A 22,296-nucleotide genomic window follows, 5' to 3' on the forward strand; every position below is an offset into this window, starting at 1 on the left:
ACTGATCTCCCGAGATTTTTCACACACAGCAGTCTCTAGGTCAGGGGTTCCCAACCTTTTGCTATGCCATACACTCCAGGATGGGAACCCCTGCTCTAGAGTTTACAGAGAATGGTGCAAAAAAAAACAGCGAGCAGCAGTTCTGTGGGCAAAAATGCCTTGTTAATGAGAGAGGTCAGAGGAGAATGGCCAAACTGGGTCAAGCTGACAGGGAAACAAAAGTAACTGAAATAACTATATATTACTATAGTGGTGTGCAGAGGAGCATCGCTCAACACACAACATGCTGAACTTTGAAGAGGATGGGCTACAGCAGCAGAAGACCATGAACATACCTTCAGTGGCCACTTTATTAGGATATTCTGACAAAGTGGCCAATGAGTGTATTCTCAACATGGCCAGATTCCAGCAGAATCTCATGTCCACATTGTTTTATTTCCTTGGCCAGGTCTAAGCACACGAGTAAAGGGCTTAGGCGCACAGCACAGTTAATGGTCATCTAAAAATGCAAAAGAATCCAATCCCTTTCCGGAACCTGGCATCACTGGTTGGTCTAGCATTTGTTCTATTCCTAGCTGACCTTGAACCAAGTGGCTTGCTGCCATTTCACAGCCAAACACCCTTGGTTGTTCTAGAACAGGTTGGATAAGGAAATCAAAATCAGGCTTAATATAGAACATAGAATAGTACAGCACATTACAGGCCCTCAAACCCTGCCTCCCATATAACCCCGACCTTAAATTCCTCCATATACCTGTCTAGTAGTCTCTTAAACTTCACTAGTGTATCTGCCTCAACCACTGACTCAGGCAGTGAATTCCACGCACCAACCACTCTCTGAGTGAAAAACCTTCCTCTAATATCCCCCTTGAACTTCCCTCCCTTTACCTTAAAGCCATGTCCTCTTGTACTGAGCAGTGGTGCCCTGGGGAAGAGGCGCTGGCTGTCCACTCTGTCTATTCCTCTTAATACACCTCTATCATGTCTCCTCTCATCATATTATATCATATCTCTGGCATATATCATGAAATATGTTGTTTTGCAGCAGCAGTATATTGCAATACATAATAATAAAAACTATAAATTACAAAAAAAAATATAAGGATAAAATAAATTATCAACATCAGGTGCCATGCCCAGTTTGAGCTTTGACTGCCAAGGCCCACACACTCCTGTTTCGGGTCAAGTGGATCAATTCATTGGTATTCATTTCCAGTTCTCTGCAGCTGTCTCCATCATCATTTGTCTTTGCCTTCCACTTGCTTTCTTCCCTTCAATCTTTCCCATAATTACCGTGCATTCTAACTCCTCTTTCCTAATCACATGTCCGATGAAGTCACGTTGCCTTTTCATGATCTCATACATCATTTCTCTTTTTGTGCTTGCTCTGTTCATGACATCCTCGTTAGATATTCGTTTTGTCCATGGTATTCTTTGCATCCTCCTCAAAAACCACATCTCTGCTGCTTCAACTTGTTTCCTCATGTTACTAGATACTGTCCAACATTCTGAACCATATAAGATTAAATTAAATAAGTAGAGCAAAAAGAGAGGGGAAAATTAGTGAGGAAGTGTTCATCAGAATCAGAATCAGACTTTAATCGCCAAGTACCTGTGCACATACAAGGAACTTACTTCCAGCAGATGTTGTCTCTCTGCTCATAACAATAATAATGAAAAATATAAATGAAAATATAGATTATACATACAGGTAGTGCAATCCAAGTAATAGTTAGCCAACAGTTAATGGACAGTTAACTGTTCAGCAAAGTGACCGCAGTAGGGAAAAAACTTCTCCAGTGCCTATTAGTCTTAGTCTGGAGGGATCTGAAGCGCCTACCAGACGGAAGCAGTTCAAACAGACCGTGCGCAGGATGGAAGGAGTCCTTTATGATGTTCCCCACCTCTTCTTCAACCTGGAAGAGTACAGGTCCACAATAGAGGGCAGGGAGGCTCCAATGATGCGCTCGACAGTCCTCACTGTGCGCTGTAGTCTGGTTCTATCCTACTTGGTGGCGGCTCCAAACCACACAGTGATGGAGGTGCACAGGACAGACTCAATGACTACAGTGTAGAACTGCAGCAGCAATTCCTGAGGCAGACCATATTTCCTCAAGAGCCGCAGGAAGTACATCCGCTGCTGGGCCTTCTTCAGGATGGAGCTGATGTTCTGCTCCCACTTCAGATCCTGAGAGATGGTGGTTCCCAGGAACCTGAAGTTCTCCACGGTGGACACAGGGCTGCTGAGGACTGTGAGGGGGGACATAACGGGGGGATGTCACCTGAAATCCACTATCATCTCCTTTGTCTTGAGCGTGTTCAGTTCCAGATTGTTCCAACTGCACAAGAGCGCCAGTTGGTCCACCTGCTGTCGATATGCAGACTCATCACTGTTCTGGGTGAGTCCGATGACGGTGGTGTCGTCTGCAAACTTCAAAAGCTTCACATAGGGGTTGGAGGAGGTGCAGTCATTGGTGTAGAGGGAGAACAGCAGTGGAGAGAGGACACACCCCTGGGGGGCGCTGGTGTTGGTGATTCGAGTATCCGAAGTGACCTGTCCCATCCTTACCTGCTGACTTCTGTTGGCCTTATATTCCATCCGGATAACTTCCAACTATCAATTTCTCCTTCTGGTAAACAAAGTTTTTATTAATGGTTTTTCACAGATTTTATTGTATTTCTGTGTTTTCTTGCAAAAAAATGTATCTCAAGGTTGTACATGTGTATATAGTCTGATAATAAATTTACTTTATCTTTCTGTCTCTTGCACATGGGCTGCTGGTCTCTTATTCTTTTTTTTCTTTAATTGGGTTGTTTCGGGTTTCTTGCTTTGTGGCTACCTGTAAGCAGACAAATCTCAAGGTTGTACAATTTATACATTCTTTGATAATAAATGTACTTTGAACTTGCCTTAAATTGTTCACATTTATGCACGAGATGCCCAAGTTGATACCTGTAAAGGAATTACGTATTTATCATGGCCCTCCAAAAGTTGTCTAATACTTTGGTTTTTAGTTTACTATCCTTCTGCCTTTGTTGGTCCCATACCGAGATCATTTTCCATCTCAATCTTTGATATTGCAAAGCCATTCAGAGTCTAAATCTAACCATTCACTTCCCGAGTCGGATCCATAATTAGCCTTTTATTCCTCCATGCCAATATCTTAATGGCATCAAAAAATCTAATTCAATGTTATTGTGTAAAAGATACCTCAATCTGAATCAGGTGTAATATTATCTGATTCTCCTACTGTGCCGAGCAAACACGCCCGCTGCAAAATGTTGTTCCCATTTGTACTGGCTATGAAAGAAAGGTAGCAAGGTTAACGACTTGGTAATTTGCCAGTCGGATTTTGACAGAACAGCTCTTGGAAAGATTCCGCAGATTTCCTCTGTGCACATGGTGCTTTCGTAAGCTCAGTCACTTTCAAAGGCTTCGGGTGGTTTACTGTCGGCTATCGGCGAAGATGCTGCATTTCAGAGAACAACTCCGGCATTTTCAAAATGCTTGCTCCAAGCAAAAAATCTGCGCCTTGAAAAATGCTACCTCCCCCAACCCACCCCACACACACCAAAGAAAATTTAACTTTTCCATAATTTTAAAAGTCTTGAAATTCAATACCTGCTAATGAAACTAAATTATGAATTTACTCACTGAATTTGTTTTTAGATTTTAATAAGCAAAATTTCAGCTGATACCTTGTTCCGCGATTGCTGAATATTGAAAAATAACTTATTCCATTCACAGGCTTGAATAGATGTGTATGATTTAAAATGCGCCCAAGATCAGGCCTTATCTGGGGGGGGGGGGGGTTTATAGAATCAGAATCAGGTTTATTATCACTGGCATGTGTCGTGAAATTTGTTAACTTAGCAGCAGCAGTTCAATGCAGTACATAATATAGAAGAAAAAATAATAATTAATAAGTAGTAAATCAATTATAGCATAGATCTATTTAATCTATTGAATAGATTAAAAATTGTGCAAAAACAAAAATAATGTATATTAAAAAAGTGAGGTACCTCACTTTTTACCAGTGTAACATTATCAGTGTAATATTGCATGCCAGCAATATCCCTTGCTGCACATTTTGTGAAATGTCAGCTTAATCAGGGGCAGTAACATCCTGAATGACCCCACACACCCTGCTCAGGGACTGTTTGTCCCATTCCCATCAGCTAGGATGCTATGTAGCATTCACACCAGGATCACCAGACTCAAGAACAGTCCCTTTCCCCAAGCAATAAGGCTGATCAACACCTCCACCCACTAGCTGCACCTCTACTTTATTATTTCCCATCAGTCACCTTATGTACAGCCCAGTGTCTCTTTATGGACACACACTCAATCTATGTATTTGTATTTATCGTGTGTGTTTTTTTTTATTACTGTGCTCTTTTTCTGCTGTGTTTTTGTGCTGCATCGGATCCAAAGCAACAATTATTTCGTTTTCCTTACACGTATGTACAGTAAATGACATTCAACAATCTTGAACACGTTTACCCGCTGCATGTTTCTCAGACAAAGAACCACTGCGGCTATGCCGGTTTCCACTACAAAAGAAGAGCACTTTCTGCGACGCGCTGCATTCTGGGTAGCAAGATCTGCCATTGTGTTCTACAATTAACGCACTGTTCTTGTTGAGGTCAGCCGGTTACAAACCACACTGCCACAGGGAAGAGATAGGTTCCATGTTTGTAGTCCACATCCGTCTTTGGAACAACAACTAAAACAACAACTAAAAAAAGTATAGAAAAAATCCCAATACAAAGTGTCCGTTTGCATCGAGACACCGGCTCTTCATTCGGGGAGCATACTGAATATTGGAAAGAGATCCTGTTACATGTTTGGATCGAGAACTTAAAATAACGACACTATGTTTCATGATTAAAGGTCAGTCATTTAACTCAACTGCACCAATTCAAAGCAATGTGTATTTCCCGATGTCAACGTTCATAGCCATTCACCAACCTTCAAAAGGGTTACTACAGGATAGGGCCAAGTTGCCCGAATTTCTTGACTCCAACTAAATTTCAAAGCAGTTCTGCTTGTGCTAGAAGTTATTACATTAAAGGTAGAAATATTAATATTCCAATGTCGAAGTAGAAAACGCAGCGATAAATTAACCATCCTATTGGTCAGGACGGAGTTGACTGTCCCGCCTTCTCCTCAATCATTGGTCAAACGCCGATGTCTCTCCAAACAAATCGCAGCGACACCGCACGTTTGCCCCTTAAATGCATGAACAGCCTCAGAAATAAAACCTTTATTTCGCTTGAGCAGATTTATTGAATAATTTCAAACCTTGTTGTGACATATTATAATCATGTCTATTGGTATGTCAACTTTTAATAGAAAATGATCAACACGAGCTGCTGAATGACAAAACTCACGTCCGTAAATGCACTAGCTTTGCAAATCCTGATATTATTATTATATTTCCCGGTTAGTATTGGATTTAAACCAACGCCAAATATGTTTCATGCGCTATAAACTATCAAACGGTCATTCCAATCGGGACTATTTGCTGCTCGTGTGGTTAAACCACCTGCATTCGGTAATCAGTACATCGCCTGCACTGCTGTTGTTGAGCTGCTTCCTCCGCGGACAGAGCACCCATGCAGCAATGTGCAGGTTGCCGCCAAGACATATTGGGCGTATTCTCTTGCGCAATGCGCTCTGGGTATGAACATGTGCCATTAACGACTGCAGAATGGCGGAATCGATCCTTTTAAGATCAGGTCGGGAATATCACAACAGCAACAGAGCTTCGATAAATAGAACTATTGTTTTAATTGTGCGTTCTTTGCCTGCGATGCGAGCTCCTTTCTGAGTCATGGAAAGTAAAAATGCAACAACAGACACAGCGGACACGAAATGCCTTTGTTTCCTTCCAACATAGTCAGCACACTAGGTCTGATTAGAATTTCTGAATCTTTCTTTTAGACACGGATCTGAAGGGGCAGCTAATGCCATAACAGCACGCGTAGCAACGATTTAATTTCTATTTGATGTGTTTGTTTCCCTTAAATTAATTCCTGGGTCGATCATCCCGCCTGATCCTTGACTAGGTTATATTTGTGCCGTCAGAGATCGCTTTCTCAGTCACCCCTTCGAAATTGCAAATTTGAAATTATAAGCTCCCGTTTTACTGCACTCTTGATGTAACATATGACTCTAACCAGACCACGAACCACTAGGTTTCGTTTTTTTCTACAAAAACGAGCTGAATTTTGGAATATTACCTATAAATCACCAAAGCTGCACTTAAATAAAATACAGTTTATCCGTCAAGTGACCCTCGCCGCCGCCTTATCACCAAAACTGTTTTATTTCTGATTTGCTAAGTTAAAAATCCAGGGGAAATGGCATCAACCTTCAACGTTTTCTCTCTCCACAAAATCCTGCCCGACCTCCAGATCATTTCCGGCAGGTTTTGTTTACATTTCGGATTTGGACGTTGGCAATAATTTTCTGTATTTGAAACAAATTTTAGAATCTGTTTTCACTGGTTATAGCGCTTGCCAACATTGAATCTACTGGAAAAATAATGATAACAATGAAGTTTTAATTCCTCTTTGTAAAGCTGGAAATATTGATAGGAAATCAGAATTTAATTAGTTCAAATTTGACCAAAATCACAAGGCATGTCAGCCAGCTGGTAAATTTAACCACACTTGAAAGGTTTTGTGGATGAAGTTATTGCTTAAGAATAAAGAATATAAAAAGAGACGGTTAACTGCTGCATTCAAGATTCGTCAGAATTTCAAAAGAGGTCAGCAAACCATAATAAAGAGAACTATCTTCTTAAACAATGAGAGAATTCGAAACTATAAATAGCTTATTCTGTCAGCAATGAAGATTTATAAAATATAGCTTTTTAACAGAAGCATTTCAAAGTCGACCTCAACAATTAAACGCATTCTCTCAACTAGAAGTTAATCACCCTCGCTTCTGGGCTGTGTTCCCAGATAAAGTCTGCAAACCATCATATTATAATGTTAATGAAACCAATTATTTAGGAAAGTATTTCAGTCTTGGTTAACTCTCACCATTGGTATGCTAAAGAGTTGGGGGGTGGGGGGAACCACACAGATTCTACAAAATCTTAACATTTTCAGGAGGGTGCAGAACAGCCCCACTGTCTCTACAGACTGATAAAATAGACTTACAATATAAAGAGAAACCTGGAATCTTGAGTCAGGTTTTATTAGAACGTTGCACGCTCTTGATGGAATATTGCTGGGAATGTTTAAAAGCATGAATGGATGAGACAAGATTAGAAGGATTAATTGAGGACTCAATATCCAGAGTTCAGTGGTACGCGATTAAATATATAGACCCGAGGGCTGGATAATATCTTTGCTCGGAGAGCTGCGAGTTCACTTAAGACAGAAGCGAATTCAACATTCAGGATTAGTTTGGATGAGGGGGTGAAGGAAAGGAGCAGAAAGGATAAAGGAACAGTTACTAAACATGATTAGAACTCCTGCAGAATTAACACCGACACAGATTAAATGGATGATTAATTGGCAGGTCGTCTTTTTTTTAAACTAAGCTGTGCAATTCAATACCCAAAATATTAAACGATGCAGACTCAGTCGACACTTTTAAACGCCAGCTCAAAACCTATTTGTTTAACCAGGCTTTTAACTCAGATCTTTTATTTTCATGTTTGCATCTTATCCCATTGTATTGCACTTGGAACTACATCGTCTGGATGAGAAGAGCTATAAATAAGTTGTTGTTGTTGTTGTTATTATTATTATTATTATTATTATTATTATTACTGCTGTTCCAATAACTCCGCCATGTTTGGCCCCAAGCCCGGCTCCGAAAGGAGGAGAGTTGGGCATTGGGCTTCCAGCTTCATCCCAGGGCTACACAAACGCCAGCAGAAGCTCCAAAGACCTCCGAACCCTGCGCGGGGGTGGATCTTCGAAGGTGAGCTATACCTGGGGACCATTTGAAATACTAACCCAGGACAGAGGACTCTGGCAAGCTCCTGCCGGCAGCCTATGCCCCCGGTAAGAGGCGATGGGCTTAAAGGAAGATTGTTCCCACGTTGTAACTTAAATACATCGCAGGTCTCCGTTCTCCCACCGGTGCATCGCCCTTTTCTGCTCACGCAACAAGTTCTAGCAGAGGGAATGAGATTTTGTGGCACTGGCTGTAAACAGGTCCAACACAAGGCAGACCTCCAAGGCTTCCTTACGCTTGTGAAATGATGGCAATAACAGGATTGCAATGCCAGCCACACTTCTACAAAGAATGACCCTGGTTGAAATATTGCGCCCTTCTTATGGGAGCAGCGCAGTTCAATTACAGCCGGAGGATGCGGTACAAAAACTTCATGGTATAGTTCAGTTCTGGTCTGTGGTACCACGCACTGCGTCACTACATCAAGTTTTACACGTCACCGCCAGACCCGAGACCGTGTTTCACGTCAATGAACGACCAGCCGCAAATCACAATACAAGCCAATAAACAACTATACAGAAAGGTTAATACGTTTTTATGCAGACATTTTAGGACGCTCCAAAGTGAATCCCATCAATTGCATCATCGTCTCGCAAGTCAACAGTGAGAAATTCAGCAGAGTCACGCCTTACCTGTGCAAGGTGTTCGATTGGTGAGCCCTCCTCTCCTGCACGCTGTAGCAGCTGGTCTTGGGTTCCATGATCTCCTTGTGTTCGGCCAGCATGGTTGAGGCCGCTGTGGTGATGATGGCGACTCCGTCCCTCACCCTGGCCGGGAGTCCGTAATCCCATTCGTCGTAGGAAACAGAAATTAATCCCGTCGGGAACTCTGGCAAAATGATGTCTGTATTCCCGGTCACTGTGCTGGGCACAATCCAGATATAGCCATAGCCCGTCAGGCCAACGGACTCGGCCACTTCAAAAATATAAGTGGCCTCGTCCTTAGTACAAAACAAGAGGATGACCGGGCTCTGTAACTTCTTCAGCTGGTTTTGGATCTTGGTCTCACGATCGTCTACCGAAATGTCCAGTGACATGACCTCCTCCATCTCCCAACCAACAAAACTGTTCTCAATGGTGCTTCGGATCTTATTGATAAACTCCTGGTATCCAGGGAAATAACTTGTTACAATGGAAAAAATGTACCAGTCGTATTCTTCCATCACGTTCAGCATTACTGAGGCCTGCTGCTCGATGGACGGGCCAAACTGGAAGAACATCGATGAGTCATCCTACAACACAAACCAGAGCAGAGGGATTAATTTTTTTTTTAATTTAGTGATAACAGGCCCTTCTGGCCCCCAATGCCAGCACTGCCCAGTTATACCCATGGGACCAATTAACTGTACATCTTTGAAACGTGGGAGGAAACCCATATGCATTCTCCGGAAGAACATACAAACTATTAGAAGACAGAGCAGGAATTGAACTGGTGACCGCTACGCTATGGTTCGCCCAGTGAGACCATGTCAGTTTTTGCACTCACACTTTCCCTTCCTCCACAAAACATTGTTCAATGTTTCTGATTGCATTCTAACCTCGTCGCCTTCCCCCTTCCATCTCTCCCCCTTTTTGGTTCCCCCCGCCCCCCCCACCAAAGAAAAGGCAAAGCACATGATTGAAGGAAGCTGCGGAGCCCTCTCCATCATGGGGACTAGTCTCCCCTCCATCAAGAACATCTTCCAAAGACGATGCCATCCATCGTGAAGGACTCCCATCCCCCAGGACCTGCCCATCAGAGAGCAGGTGCAGAGGCCTGAGGGTACACATTTAATGTTTCAAGTACTGCTTCTGAACAGCCCATGAACACTAAGCTCTCTCTTTTTTTTGCTTATTTATTGACCTGGTTGATATATTATTGTTACTTGCAGTGATTTTTATGCATCGCATTGTACTTATGCCACAAAACAACAAATTTCTCAACATACTAAGGGACTTGGGAGTACTTGAGCAGGATTCACTAAAGGTTATCTTGCAGGTTGAGTCGGCAAAGGCAATGTTAGCATTCATTTCGAGAGGACTAGAATATAAAAGCAAGGATGTTATGCTGGGGCTTTGTATGGCATTGGCCACACCACACTTGGAGTATTATCAGCCCCTTATCTAAGAAAGGATGTGTTGGCACTGGAGAGGGTTCAGGGGATGTTCTCGAGAATGATCGCAAAAGGTTGGTTTGCAGGTGCAGCAGGTTATCAATGAATGTTGGCTTTCATTGCAAGAGGGATTGAGTTTAAGAGCAGGGAGATTACACTGCAACTGTACTACATACTGGTGAGGCTACTGGAGTACTGTGTGCAGTTCTGGTCTCCTTACTTTAAGGAAGGATATTACTAGATTTGGAGGTGGTGCGGAGGTTGTTCACCAGATTGATTCCAGAGATGAGTGGGTTAGACTATGAGGAGCAGTTAAGTTTCCTGAGACTGTACTTGCTAGAACTCAGAAGAATGAAAGTAGGTCTTATAGAAACATAGAATTGTGAAAGAATAGAGGCAGGGAAGTAGTTTCCACTGATAGGTGAGACTAGAACTTAAGGGACATAGGCTCAAGTTTCGGGGGAGTAAACTTAGGATGAAGATGAGGAGGAACTGCTTTTCCCAGAGAGTGGTGAATCTGTGGAATGTTCTGCCCAATGAAGCAGTGGAGGCTGCCTCAGTAAATCTATTTAAGACAAGGTTGGACAGATTTGTGCATAGGGGAAAAGGCAGGTAGGTGGAGATGAGTCCATGGCCAGATCAGCCATGATCTGATTGAATGGCAGAACCGGATCAATGGGCCAGTTGGCCGACTCCTGTTTCTATTTCTTATGATCCCGGGATTGAAAGGGTTAATGTTTGAGCTGCGTATCTAATATTTCAGTAACATTTGAGTAATATTGTAAATATATTGTTTGATTAAGCATTCTTTGTTTAAATAATTAATTGCAAGTTACATGTAATAGTACGCAAATGGCATACATGCCACAAGCGCGCCACGTTTAAAGTAAAAATGAACATACACAAGTTACCTCCCGGCTCCCTTGTTTTCCTTTCAATTAATTTTTATGTTTTGGAGTTACGAACCATACCAGTAGCATTGAGGAAGTTTTAAATGAGCCCGATATGACTACCTACCTGTTGAATCGCAGCAAAACATTCGAGTTATGAAAAAATACAGTGAGACATTCAAGTTTTAAAAGAAGCGCAGTAAGACACTTGAGTTTTAAAAAAGCAGCACAGCGTGTGTTCCTCACTCTGAGTTTAACACGGTTGAGTTTTTTTGGGGAAAAAAGGCAGAAAACGGATAAATACACAAGTTCACAATGAAAGTATCAGGTGATAATAATATTAATAAATTAGAAACAAGCAGAAAGGGCTGGCTACAATGCTAAGGTAGATGTGTTCGATTGCACAAGAGATAACTGGATTTTGTACACTGAGCGTTTAACCCTAGCTAATCACGGGACAATTTACAACAACCAATTAAACTACCCGATACGTCTTTGGACCGTGGGAGGAAACCAGAGTACCTGGAGAAAACAAATGCATTCCATCGGGAGGGCGTACAAACTTCTTACAGAAAACGTTGGGATTGAACTCCAAACTCTGATGCCCTGAGCTGCAATAGCGTCGCTCTAGCTGCTAGGCTACCATGGCAGCCCTCTTGCTTCTCACCCTCCCCACCCCCACTCTCAGCAAACCCACATTAGGATACGGAAACCCTAAACCAATCCTGTACTCGCCCTTTGTCCCCACAGTGACTCAGTACAGGAAGTCTCAATCCCAGAAAGTGATTAGAAACAGAATTTTTTCCTGTTTCTGTTGACCTTCAGACTGCGTTGGTCACTGACAGAAAAAAATTACACATTTCACTGTTTGTTTTGGTGTCATCATCATCAGCAGCAGCATGTGCTGTGTCGTATGATATCATCATTATGTGCCATATCGTATGACATGGGCGATCGTGGTCTTTGACCGTGATTGTACTTGGCAAATTTTTCTGCAGATGTGCAGTCTCTTTACAAGACAGGTGACCACAGCCATTGTAAATACTCTTCAGAGATTGTCTGCCTGGTGTCAGTGGCCGCATAACCAGGACTTGTGATGTGCACCATACGACCATCCATCACCTGCTCCCATGGCTTCACAAGACCATGATAGGGGACTAAGTAGGTGCTACACCTTGCCCAAGTGTGACCTGCAGGCCAGCAGAGATAAGGAGCGCCTTACACCTCCTTTGATTAAAATGTATCTCCACCCCACCACTCGTGAGGTTTCAATGTACATGTGAGAAATAAAGCGAATCTTTAAGACCTTCAGCCTTTAAGATCTTTTAAGATGGTCTTGGACACTGAGTCCAATATAACATTCAACTTCAATACCTAAAACACAAGAGATTCTGCAGATACTGGATATCCAGATCAGCCCACACAAAACGCTGGAGGAACTCAGCAGGTCAGGCAGTATCCATGGAGAGGAATAAAGAGCCGATGTTTCAAGCTGAGACCCATCATCAGGACTGGAAAGGAAAGAGGGAGCAGTGAAAAGAAGATGGGTGAAGGGAAGGCGATAGGTGAAACCAGTTGAGGGGGAAGGTAGGTGGTTGGATAGCCAGCACCTTATGTTCCATGTGAGTAGCCTCCAATAGAATGCTCTTTATTGATTACAGCTCAGCATTTAACAGCATCATATCCTCAAAACTAATCAGTAAACTCCATGACTTGGGTCGCAATACCTCCTTGTGCAATTGGATCCTGGATTTTCTCATTTGCAAACCCCAGTCAATTCAGATTGGCAGGACCATCTCCTCCACAATCTCCATCAGCACAGGAGCACCGCTGGGATGTGTGCTTAGCTCCCTGCTCTACTCACTTTACAACTGTGACAGTGTGGCTTTGTACTGCTCCAACACCACATACAAGACTGCTGATGACACCACTGTTGTGGGCCGTATCAAAGGTGGTGATGAATCAGCATACAGGAGCGAGATTGACAACTTGGCTGAGTGGTGTAATAACAACACCCTCTCACTCAATGTCAACAAGTTCAAGGAACTGATTGTAGATTTCAGGAGAGGTAAACCAGAGGTCCGTGAGCCAGTAATCGTTGGAGGATCAGAGGTGGATAGGGTCAATAACTTTAAATTCCTGGATGTAACTATCTAAGAGAACCTGTCCTGGACCCATTAAATAAACATAATTGCAAAGAAAGCACAACAGTGCCTCTACTTCCTCAGGAGTCTGTGGAGATTCAGCACGTCATCGAAAACCTTGGCAAACTTTTATAGATGTGTGGTGGAAAGTACACTGACTGGCTGCAGTATGGTCCGGTAAGGGAACATCAATGCCTTTGAGTGGAAAATCCTACAGAAAGTAATGGATTTGGCCCAGTACATCACAGGTAAACTCTCCCACCCACTGAGCACACCTACATGAAACGTCACTGTAGAAAAGTAGCATCCATCATCAGAGATCCCCACCACCCAGGCTATCCTCTTTTCTCACTGCTGCCATCAGGTACAAGGTACGAGAGCATCAGGACTCGCACCACCAGGTTCAAGAACGGTTACTACCCCTCAACTGTCAGGCTCTTGAATAAAGGGGCGAACTACACTCATTCTATTTTTGGTGTTCCCTTACTCCCATGTTCTCTTTTATCTTGATATTTCATGCTCATTATTTATTGCTATTTATTTATATCTGCATTTGCACAGTTTGACTTCCATTGATCCTCTTTACAGTTACTTTTCTATAGATTTGCTAAGTATGCCCACAGGAAAAAGAATCTCAGGGTAGGATGTGGTGACATGTATGTACTCTGATAATAAATTTTACTTTGAACTTGGCAGCAACCAAAATCGATTTCTCTAAATTTCAGCAATTTATCCCCCACTCTCTTATTCCATTCCTCATTTTGGCAATCAGGCAAGAGGGTTAGGTCCGAATTAATGAGGTAATGGGGAATAGCCAGATGGGACCATGACAGTTTCAGTCTTAATGATTTAGCTAGGCATCGTTCAAGGAACAAATTTAATTTAGTTCAAGATTTCAAAATTATGAGGGGTATAGATAAGGTAAACGCAAGCAGGCTTTTTCCCACTGAGGATGGGTAGGACTACAACTAAAGGTCATGGGTTAAGGGTGAAAAGTGAAATGTTTAACTTCTTCACTCAGATGGTCCTGAGAGTGTGGAACAAGCTGCCAGCACAAGCTGTGAAGGTGAGATTCATCTGAACATTTAGGAGAAAATACATGGATCGTCAGGCCCAAAACACCTGTTTTTGTGCTGCACTTTTCCATGATTCTACAACTCTATAGCTTTCGAGCCGCAGAGACAGCATTAGATTTTAATTAGTTTGAGATTTTTCAGTTTGTGGCCCTGTCGGCCTAGCGTTTATTTTTTAGTTGGGTACAGTTCTTAGAGAAAGCCCTGTGAACCATTCATTCCGTGTCTATGTCCTTCCCTCTACACTTGGGCCATCATTGAACTCTTGTCAATAGGTGTATCAATTACTGTGTCTCCATTTAAACCATAGGCTAACACTGAGCCAGAAACAAAATCAACACCGCCAGTGAGGCACCTGAATTTGGTCAGGGTCATGGGAGTTGCTTCACTGTTAGAAAGCAAAGACACCCGTTTACTGACTGACACCTGACCTCTGCTGCTCCTGGGTGGTCCAAAGTGTTTTATGCCCAATGGTGTATCTCCTGTAATGAGCAAAGACCTGCAGAAGCTGGAAATAATCATCAGGTCAGGCAGCGCACGTGGAGGGAGAAAGTTACTGCCTCAGATTCAGAGCCTTTCGTCAGGCGTACATATCAAGTTTGAAATAGCAAGCTAGCATTGATCAAGTGGTCTCCCTTAGGACAGAGAGCAGCTTGATGCTGCAAAACGACAAATTTCACATCAGAAACACAAGAGATTCTGCAGATGCCGGAAATCTTGAGGAGCACACACTCTAAATGCTGGAGTAACTCAGCAGGTCAGACAGAATCTATGGAAATGAATAAACAGTCAATGTTTCAGACCCAGAATCTTCATCAGGACTGGAAAGGAAGGGGAAAGAAGCCAGAAAAACAGGCGGAGGGAGGGGAATAAGATTTCACATCATATAAGATGGTGATGATAAATCTGATTCTGATTCTGAACTCACTTTTCTTTAAAAGTTCAAAGTGAATTTATTATCAAAGTACATATATGTCACCAAATACTACCGTGAGATTCATTTTTGCAGGCATTTACAGGAGAACAAAAAAAAATCAGTGAAACACTACATATACTGATTCTACCATACTCCCCTTTATGACTAGACAAGGCAGATTAAAGTCAGATCTGAAAATTGTTAAACTTTGAAGAGTGTAGAACACTCAACTTCAAGATTATTGTCATTCATGTACATTGCCAAATGGGACAACGTTCCTCCAGAGCAAAGTGCACAACACAGAAAATATAACTCACACATGAAGTAATATTACCCCAGATAAATTAAGAAATAATAAAATACATTACAGAAGATTGGCGTTTAGTAAAAGGCTCTTTTACAAGTTAAAAAGCAAAAACAGTATAATGCTATTGGCTCTTCATAAGTGATGAGACCCAGGTGGTGGCAGGGGGTTCAGCCTGGGGGAAGCTGTTTTCCATCCCAACAGTCCTTGTCCTAATGCTACGGTACCTCCTGTCTGATGATAAGTCAAGTCAAGTCACTTTTATTGTCATTTCAACCATAACTGCTGGTACAGTACATAGTAAAAATGAGACAAAGTTTTTCAGGACCATGGTGTTACATGACACAGTACAAAATCCAGACTGAACTACATTAAAAAAACTACACTAGACTACAGACCTACCCAGGACTGCATAAAGTGCACAAAACAGTGCAGGCATTACAATAAATAATAAACAAGACAATAGGCACAGTAGAGGGCTGTAAGTTGGTGTCAGTCCAGGCTCTGGGTATTGAGGAGTCTGATAGCTTGGGGGAAGAAACTGTTACATAGTCTGGACGTGAGAGCCCGAATGCTTCAGAGCCTTTGCCCAGACGGCAGGAGGGAGAAGAGATTGTGTGAGGGGTGCATGGGGTCCTTCATAATGCTGTTTCCTTTGTGGATGCAACGTGTAGTGTAAACGTCCGTGATGGCAGGAGGAGAGACCCCGATGATCTTTTCAGCTGACCTCACTATCCGCAGCAGGGTCTTGCGATCCGAGATGGTGCAATTTCCGAACCAGGCAGTGATGCAGCTGTTCAGGATGCTCTCAATACAACCCCTGTAGAATGTGATGAGGATGGGGGGGGGGGAATGTCAAATAGATTGTTTGACAAAAAGGAGGGATTCTTGACCACGCTAAGGACCCTGAGTACGCAGCGCTCCTGATAAATATTTCTGACGGCTGGAAGAGAAACCCCACTGATCCTCACAATCCTTTGTAGGGACTTTCTGCCCGATGTCTTGCAATTCCCAGATGAGAATCGGACGGTGATATTTCGCAATACTTCGAAATAAAAACTCCCATCGAAAACCAAATTATCTGGAATTGGTTTGCAATTAATTATTTCATTGGAGTAAATTAGCAGATCACCATCTAAAATCTGATTACTGACATGTCACAATGAATATTTAACCAGATTCAGCTCAGGGGAAGCCCTTGCTCGAGTTAGAGAAATACAGAGTATTAGGTAAGTTTTCATCAAATGACTGAAATGCTGAGACCGTTCTGATGAATTGAATTGAATTGACTTTATTTCTGACGTCCTTCACATACATGAGGAGTAAAAATCTTTATGTTACGTCTCCATCTAAATATGCAATGTGCAATGTGTAATTTATAATGATTTATAAAGAATAGAACAGTCAATTTAATATAGAGTACACTCAAATCAGTAAGGATTAATCAGGCTGATGGCCTGGTGGAAGAAGCTGTCCCGGAGCCTGTTGGTCCTGGCTTTTATGCTGCGGTACCGCTTCCCAGATGGTAGCAGTTGGTATAGATTGTGGTTGGGATGGCTTGGGTCCCCAATGATCTTACGGGCCCTTTTTACACATCTGTCCTAACTGTCCTGAATCATGGGAAGTTCACAACTACAGATGCACTGGTCCTGCGATTAAGGGACGTACAGTTCCCATACCAGGCAGTGATGCATCCACTCAATTGTGCCCCTGTAGAAAGTTCTTAGGATTTGGGGGCCCATACCAAATTTCCTCAACCATCTGAGGCCAAAGAGGCGCTATTGTGCAATTTTCACCACACAGCTGGTGTGTACAGACCACGTGAGGTCCTCGGTGATGTGGATACTGAGGAACTTGAAGCTGTTCACTCTCTCAACCCCAGATCCATTGATGTCAATAGGGGTTAGTCCGTCTCCATTCTTCCTGTAATCCACAACTAGTTCCTTTGCTGAGAAGCACTAAGGGAAGCTCTGAGAATCATCCAACACCTTCCTGCGCTCAGACCATCAAGCACCTCTGCTCTAGCCACTAAAACCAGAAATTCATGGTGGCCAACCATTTTAATTCATATTCCCATTTCAACAGGCTGGTCCATGGTCTCCTCTTCTGCCACAATGAGGCCCCTCTCAAGGTGGAGGAGCAACACCTTGTACCCCGTTTAAGTGGCCTCCAACCTGATGGCATGAACATCAATTTTTGCTTCTAGTAATTTTTCCCCTCCCCTTTCCCTCTTCTTCTATTCTGGTTTCTAACATCTTCTCCTCACCTGGCTATCACCTCCTGGTTCCCCTCCCCTTTCTCCTACGGTCCACTCTCTTCTCCTATCAGATTCCTTCTTCTCCAGCCCTTTACTTTTCCACCCACCTATCATCTTCTATAGCTTGTCCTCCCTCCCCTCCCCCAACCTTTTTATCCTCATCTCTTCCCCCTTCCTTTCCAATCCGGATGAAAGATCTCGGCCCAAAACGTCGACTGTATGTTCATTTCCGTACATGTTGCCTGACCTGCTGTTTTCCTCCAGCGTGTTGCTCTGAATACCACTGCTTAACCATTCATCTTCTAGGGAGCCAGGGAGAGGTGACAGCTTTACTTCATCTTGTGATATTGAGTGGGCCTGGAGTTAGTCTTTACTCATCAAAGACGCCGCAGAAGTACCAAACAATGGGCGCTCCTCAACTCTCCTTAGCAAAGGGAAAGAGGCAATAAATTAGGAAGGAAAACTGTTATCAGAAGAAGTGTTTATCTACCTTCTCTGTGTTTACTTCCAGTCATCAATCAAAACCTGACAGTGTAACAGGCTTCGACTGCGACTCTCTCCTTCTCACAGTACCAGACTCATGAGAGCTGAACACCAGAGATTCTGCAGATGCTAACTCTAACCCTTATCTTGAGCAACACACACACACACACACACACACACACACACAGGGACCCAGAAGGTCGAGCAGCATCTATGACAGGGAATAAACAGTTAAAGCTTCAAACCAAGAGTCTTCATCTGGGCAGTGCTGAGGAAGGGTCTCGACCCAAAATGTTGACTGTTTACTGCTGTCAATAGATGCTGCCAGGCTTGTTAAGTTAGGACACAGAATGTAGTTCAAAGGTCAAAGTTCAATATAAATTTATGTCATCATATACTACTGTGAGATTCATTCTCTTGCAGGCATTCACAGTGGAACAAGGGCACACAATGGCATCAATGAAATACAACACGCAGACATAGACTTATAAACAACCAACATGCAAAAGAAGACAAAATGCAAATTATAATAATAAATTTTTTTAAATGCATACTGTACAGGCATACATACAGAGAATGTGAGTTGCAGAGTCCTTGAAAGTGAATCCACAGTTTGTAGACTCAGGTCAGTGTTGGGGTGAGTGAAGTTATCCAGTCTGGTTAAGGACATAGAATATTACAGTACAGTAAGGCACTTCAGCCCATGATTTTAGTAAAAGTTAATTACTTCCTTTAAATGAATTTGTCTCTGTATGTGATAATATTCCTTTCAAAGTTACAGATTCTTTTAGATATTTAGGTGTCAGAATTGCAATAGCCATTTTCACCTTGGGAACAGTTTCTCCAGTATTACGTGTGTGTTGTTGAACATGCAATCAAACATCCACACACAGACCAACTGTTAGTTGTGCGTACAGACACAGTAATGAGCCTTCAGTTCCGGTAACCACGAGGCTGGTGCTGAGTCGGAGAGAATTGAAAGGGGAGAATCTCACTGTGAGCTCTAACCACTTTCTCACTGAGAAAGAAAAAGGGACATTCACATCATTCCTGCAACACCTTCTAACGGGAACCCTCGACTCCTCAACGTCCCGCTCCAGCTTGCTCTTCGTCCCAACGTTTTGGCAGGTCACAGAGCAGGGCTCAGTCAGGTCCAACCTTCCAGCTCCTGTTTAGCACACACCCCAGGCATTCCCCAGCCCTGAGGCTTCATTCACACGGGAGGGGCCCGTGGCAGCAAAGCCTGCAAGCAGAAGCTGATGTCACCCCTTGGTGAACCAGACTCAGAGGAAGATGGGAGATCCCATGTGTGTGTGCACACTTGTGTTTACGTGTGTACATGAATGCATGTGTGTGTCTGTGTGTTTGCAAGTCTGCGCATGTGTGTATGTCAGTGTGTGTATGACTGCGAGTGTGGGGCAGTGTATGTGTATGTGTATGCATGCCCAAGTGTGTGTGTGCCTATGTGAGAAAGAGGGAGACCACAGAGCTGACCCCTAGGAATGGTCCATGACATCAGGTCCGCTGGAATTGCCTGCCGTAAAGGCAACATGCTCAGGAGCTGTTTACCCCTTGTTTCGGTGCCAGTCAGCATCCTGACACCTCTTCCACACAGCAGCTTCTAAAGGCCATTCATGTTTCTGAGGGCTGACTAACACCAGAGCTCCAGCAGGCTCTGCAATCCCTTGCAACCATTCAGTGAGGATCTACGTGTATCCAGAACTCTGGATGACATTAATTACCAAGGTACTTGAAGTGACATGCTCAGTTCCGGTTGCCTCACTGTAGGAAGCTTTAGAGAGGGTGCAGAGGTGATTTACCAGGATGCTGCCTGAATTAGAGAGCATGCCTTAGGGATTTTCCCTTTGAAGCGGAAGGAGATGAGAGGTGACTTGATTGGAGATGTATATGACAAAGACAGAGCGGACAACCAGGGCCTTTTTCCCAGGGCAGAAATGGCTAATTCGAGTGGACATAATTTCAAGGTGTTTGTGGGGCGGGGGGCAGGGTCAGAGTAGGTTTTTTACAAAGAAAGAGGTAAAGAGGTAAATACAAGGAGCACACTGCCAAGACTAGCGCTAGGGTTAGATACATTTGGGACTCTTAGACATGAACATAGATGAAATAAAAATGGAGGGCTATCTAGGAGGGAAGGGTTAGATTAACCTTGGAGTAGGTTAAGAGGTCGGAACAGCATCGTGGACCGAAGGGCCTGCACTGCTCTACGTTCTGTGTTGGTGAAGAAGTGGAACAGGTTTTCATTTCTGACTTCTACAAGAACACCGTCTGCAGAGCCCTGGAGCGCAAGAACCTTCTGGCACCAAACCATTGTCTATTGGTGATGATTAGGCAAGAAGGTTTGGGTGGCCTACTGGCATGCCATAAACTGTCCTTAACCCTTACAGTGCTAGCTCTGGCTGTTCAGGTATTGCGTGCAGCTCTGGTCACCCTCCTACAGGAAAGATAGCAATAAGACTGAAAGAGTGCGGGGAAAATTTACAACGATGTTGCCAGGACCACACCAGCAGGTTCGGGAACAGTTACTGCCCTTCTACCGACAGGCTCCTGAACCAACGTGCACAACTTCACTCACCTCAACACTGAACTGATTCCACACTGAACCTACAAACTCACTTTTAAAGACTCCACAACTCACATTCTGTGTTATTTATTTATTAATTGCACAGTTTGTTTTCTTTTGCACACTGGCTTCTTATCAGTGTTTGTACGTTGATTTTCACTGATTCTATTGCAATGTTTTGCTCTACTCTGAATGCCTGCAAGAAAATGAACCTCAAAATAGTATGTGAGGACATATACATACTTTGATAATAAATTTACTTTGGACTTTGAACTTTGAATAAGAGGAGAGAATGAGGGGAGATCTGATAGATGTATACAAATTTAGGAAGGGTACAGATAGGATGAATGCAAGTAGGCTTTTTTCCATTGAGGCTGGGTGAGACTAGGACTAGAGGTTAAGGGTGAAATATTTAAAGGGAAGCTGAGGGGGAACCTCTTCACTCAGGGGGTGGTGAGAGGGTGGAACGAGCTGCCACCAGAAGTGGTGGATGCAGGTTCAATTTCAACATTTAAGAGAAGTTTGGTTAAGTACATGGATGGGAGGGGTTTGGGAGGCTATGGTCCAGGTGGGGATCGATAGACGAGACACAATAACAGTCTGGCATGGACAAGATGGGCCGAAGGGTTTGTGTTCCATAGTGTCCTATGACCTCCAGACTAGAGACTGCAGATGCTGGAACCTGTAGCAAAGGACAAACTACTGGATCACTAAGTGGATCAGATAGGGACAGAGACAGTGGAGTTGAGATACTTCATCTCAATAGCTAATAACTATTTGACTGTTTTACATTAGACATTGAGGCAGAATTAGGCCATTCAGCCCATCAAGTTTGCTGATTTATTATCACTCTCAACCCTTTTCTCCAGCCTTCTCCCCATAACCTTTGACATCTTCACTGATATAGATCTCATCAACCTCTGTTTTAAATATACCCAAGGACTTGGCCTCCACATTCCAATTCCACAGATTCACTACCCTCTGGCTAAAGAAATTCCTCCTCCTCTCTGTTCTTGAATTATTTCTATCCTGATGTTGTGTCCTCTGAGCCCCCCCACTATAGGAAACATCCTCTCCACATCCACTCTATCTAAGCATTTCAATATTCCATAGGTTTCAATGAGATTTCCCTCTCATTCTTCTAAGCACTTCTAAACATCTTCTCTACACCAGGGATGAGATTTGTCCCCATGCCACAGTAGCGTAGCAGCTGGCGCAATGGAGCATCGGATTTCAATTTCTGCACCACCAATCAGGGGCTTGTACTTCCTCCCCTTGACAACATGGGTTTCCTCTAAGTGCTCCAGTTTCCTCCCACATTCCAAAGATGTACCAGTTAGCAGATTGGTCTGCCAGTTACCAGTTAGCAGGTCATTGTAAATTGCCCTGTGATTAGGACAGTGCTAAGTAGTTAGGTTGTTAGGCAACGTCGCTCATTGGGCCAGAAGGGCCTGTCCCACGCAGTGTCTCTAAATAAATAAAATGCGAAATCCCAGTTTGGCAGAATCGTCTTGCTCAGTTTCATGACTCAGAGGCTGAGAAATCACAACATTGCAGGGAGAGGAAAGAAGAGAA

General features: G+C 43.3%; 1 protein-coding gene across 1 annotated transcript in view; it reads right to left on the reverse strand.

The window, feature by feature from the left end:
* LOC132382754 (glutamate receptor ionotropic, NMDA 2B-like) overlaps positions 1–22,296 on the reverse strand; it is a 332,180-nt gene that overhangs the window by 200,554 nt on the left and 109,330 nt on the right. Inside the window, exon 2 of the mRNA XM_059953212.1 lies at positions 8,614–9,212. Within this exon, the coding sequence (XP_059809195.1) occupies positions 8,614–9,212 (599 nt within the window). The remainder of the gene's footprint in view (positions 1–8,613; positions 9,213–22,296) is intronic.

The sequence above is a fragment of the Hypanus sabinus genome, chromosome 29 (assembly GCF_030144855.1).
Source record: "Hypanus sabinus isolate sHypSab1 chromosome 29, sHypSab1.hap1, whole genome shotgun sequence".
Classification (NCBI taxonomy): domain Eukaryota; kingdom Metazoa; phylum Chordata; class Chondrichthyes; order Myliobatiformes; family Dasyatidae; genus Hypanus; species Hypanus sabinus.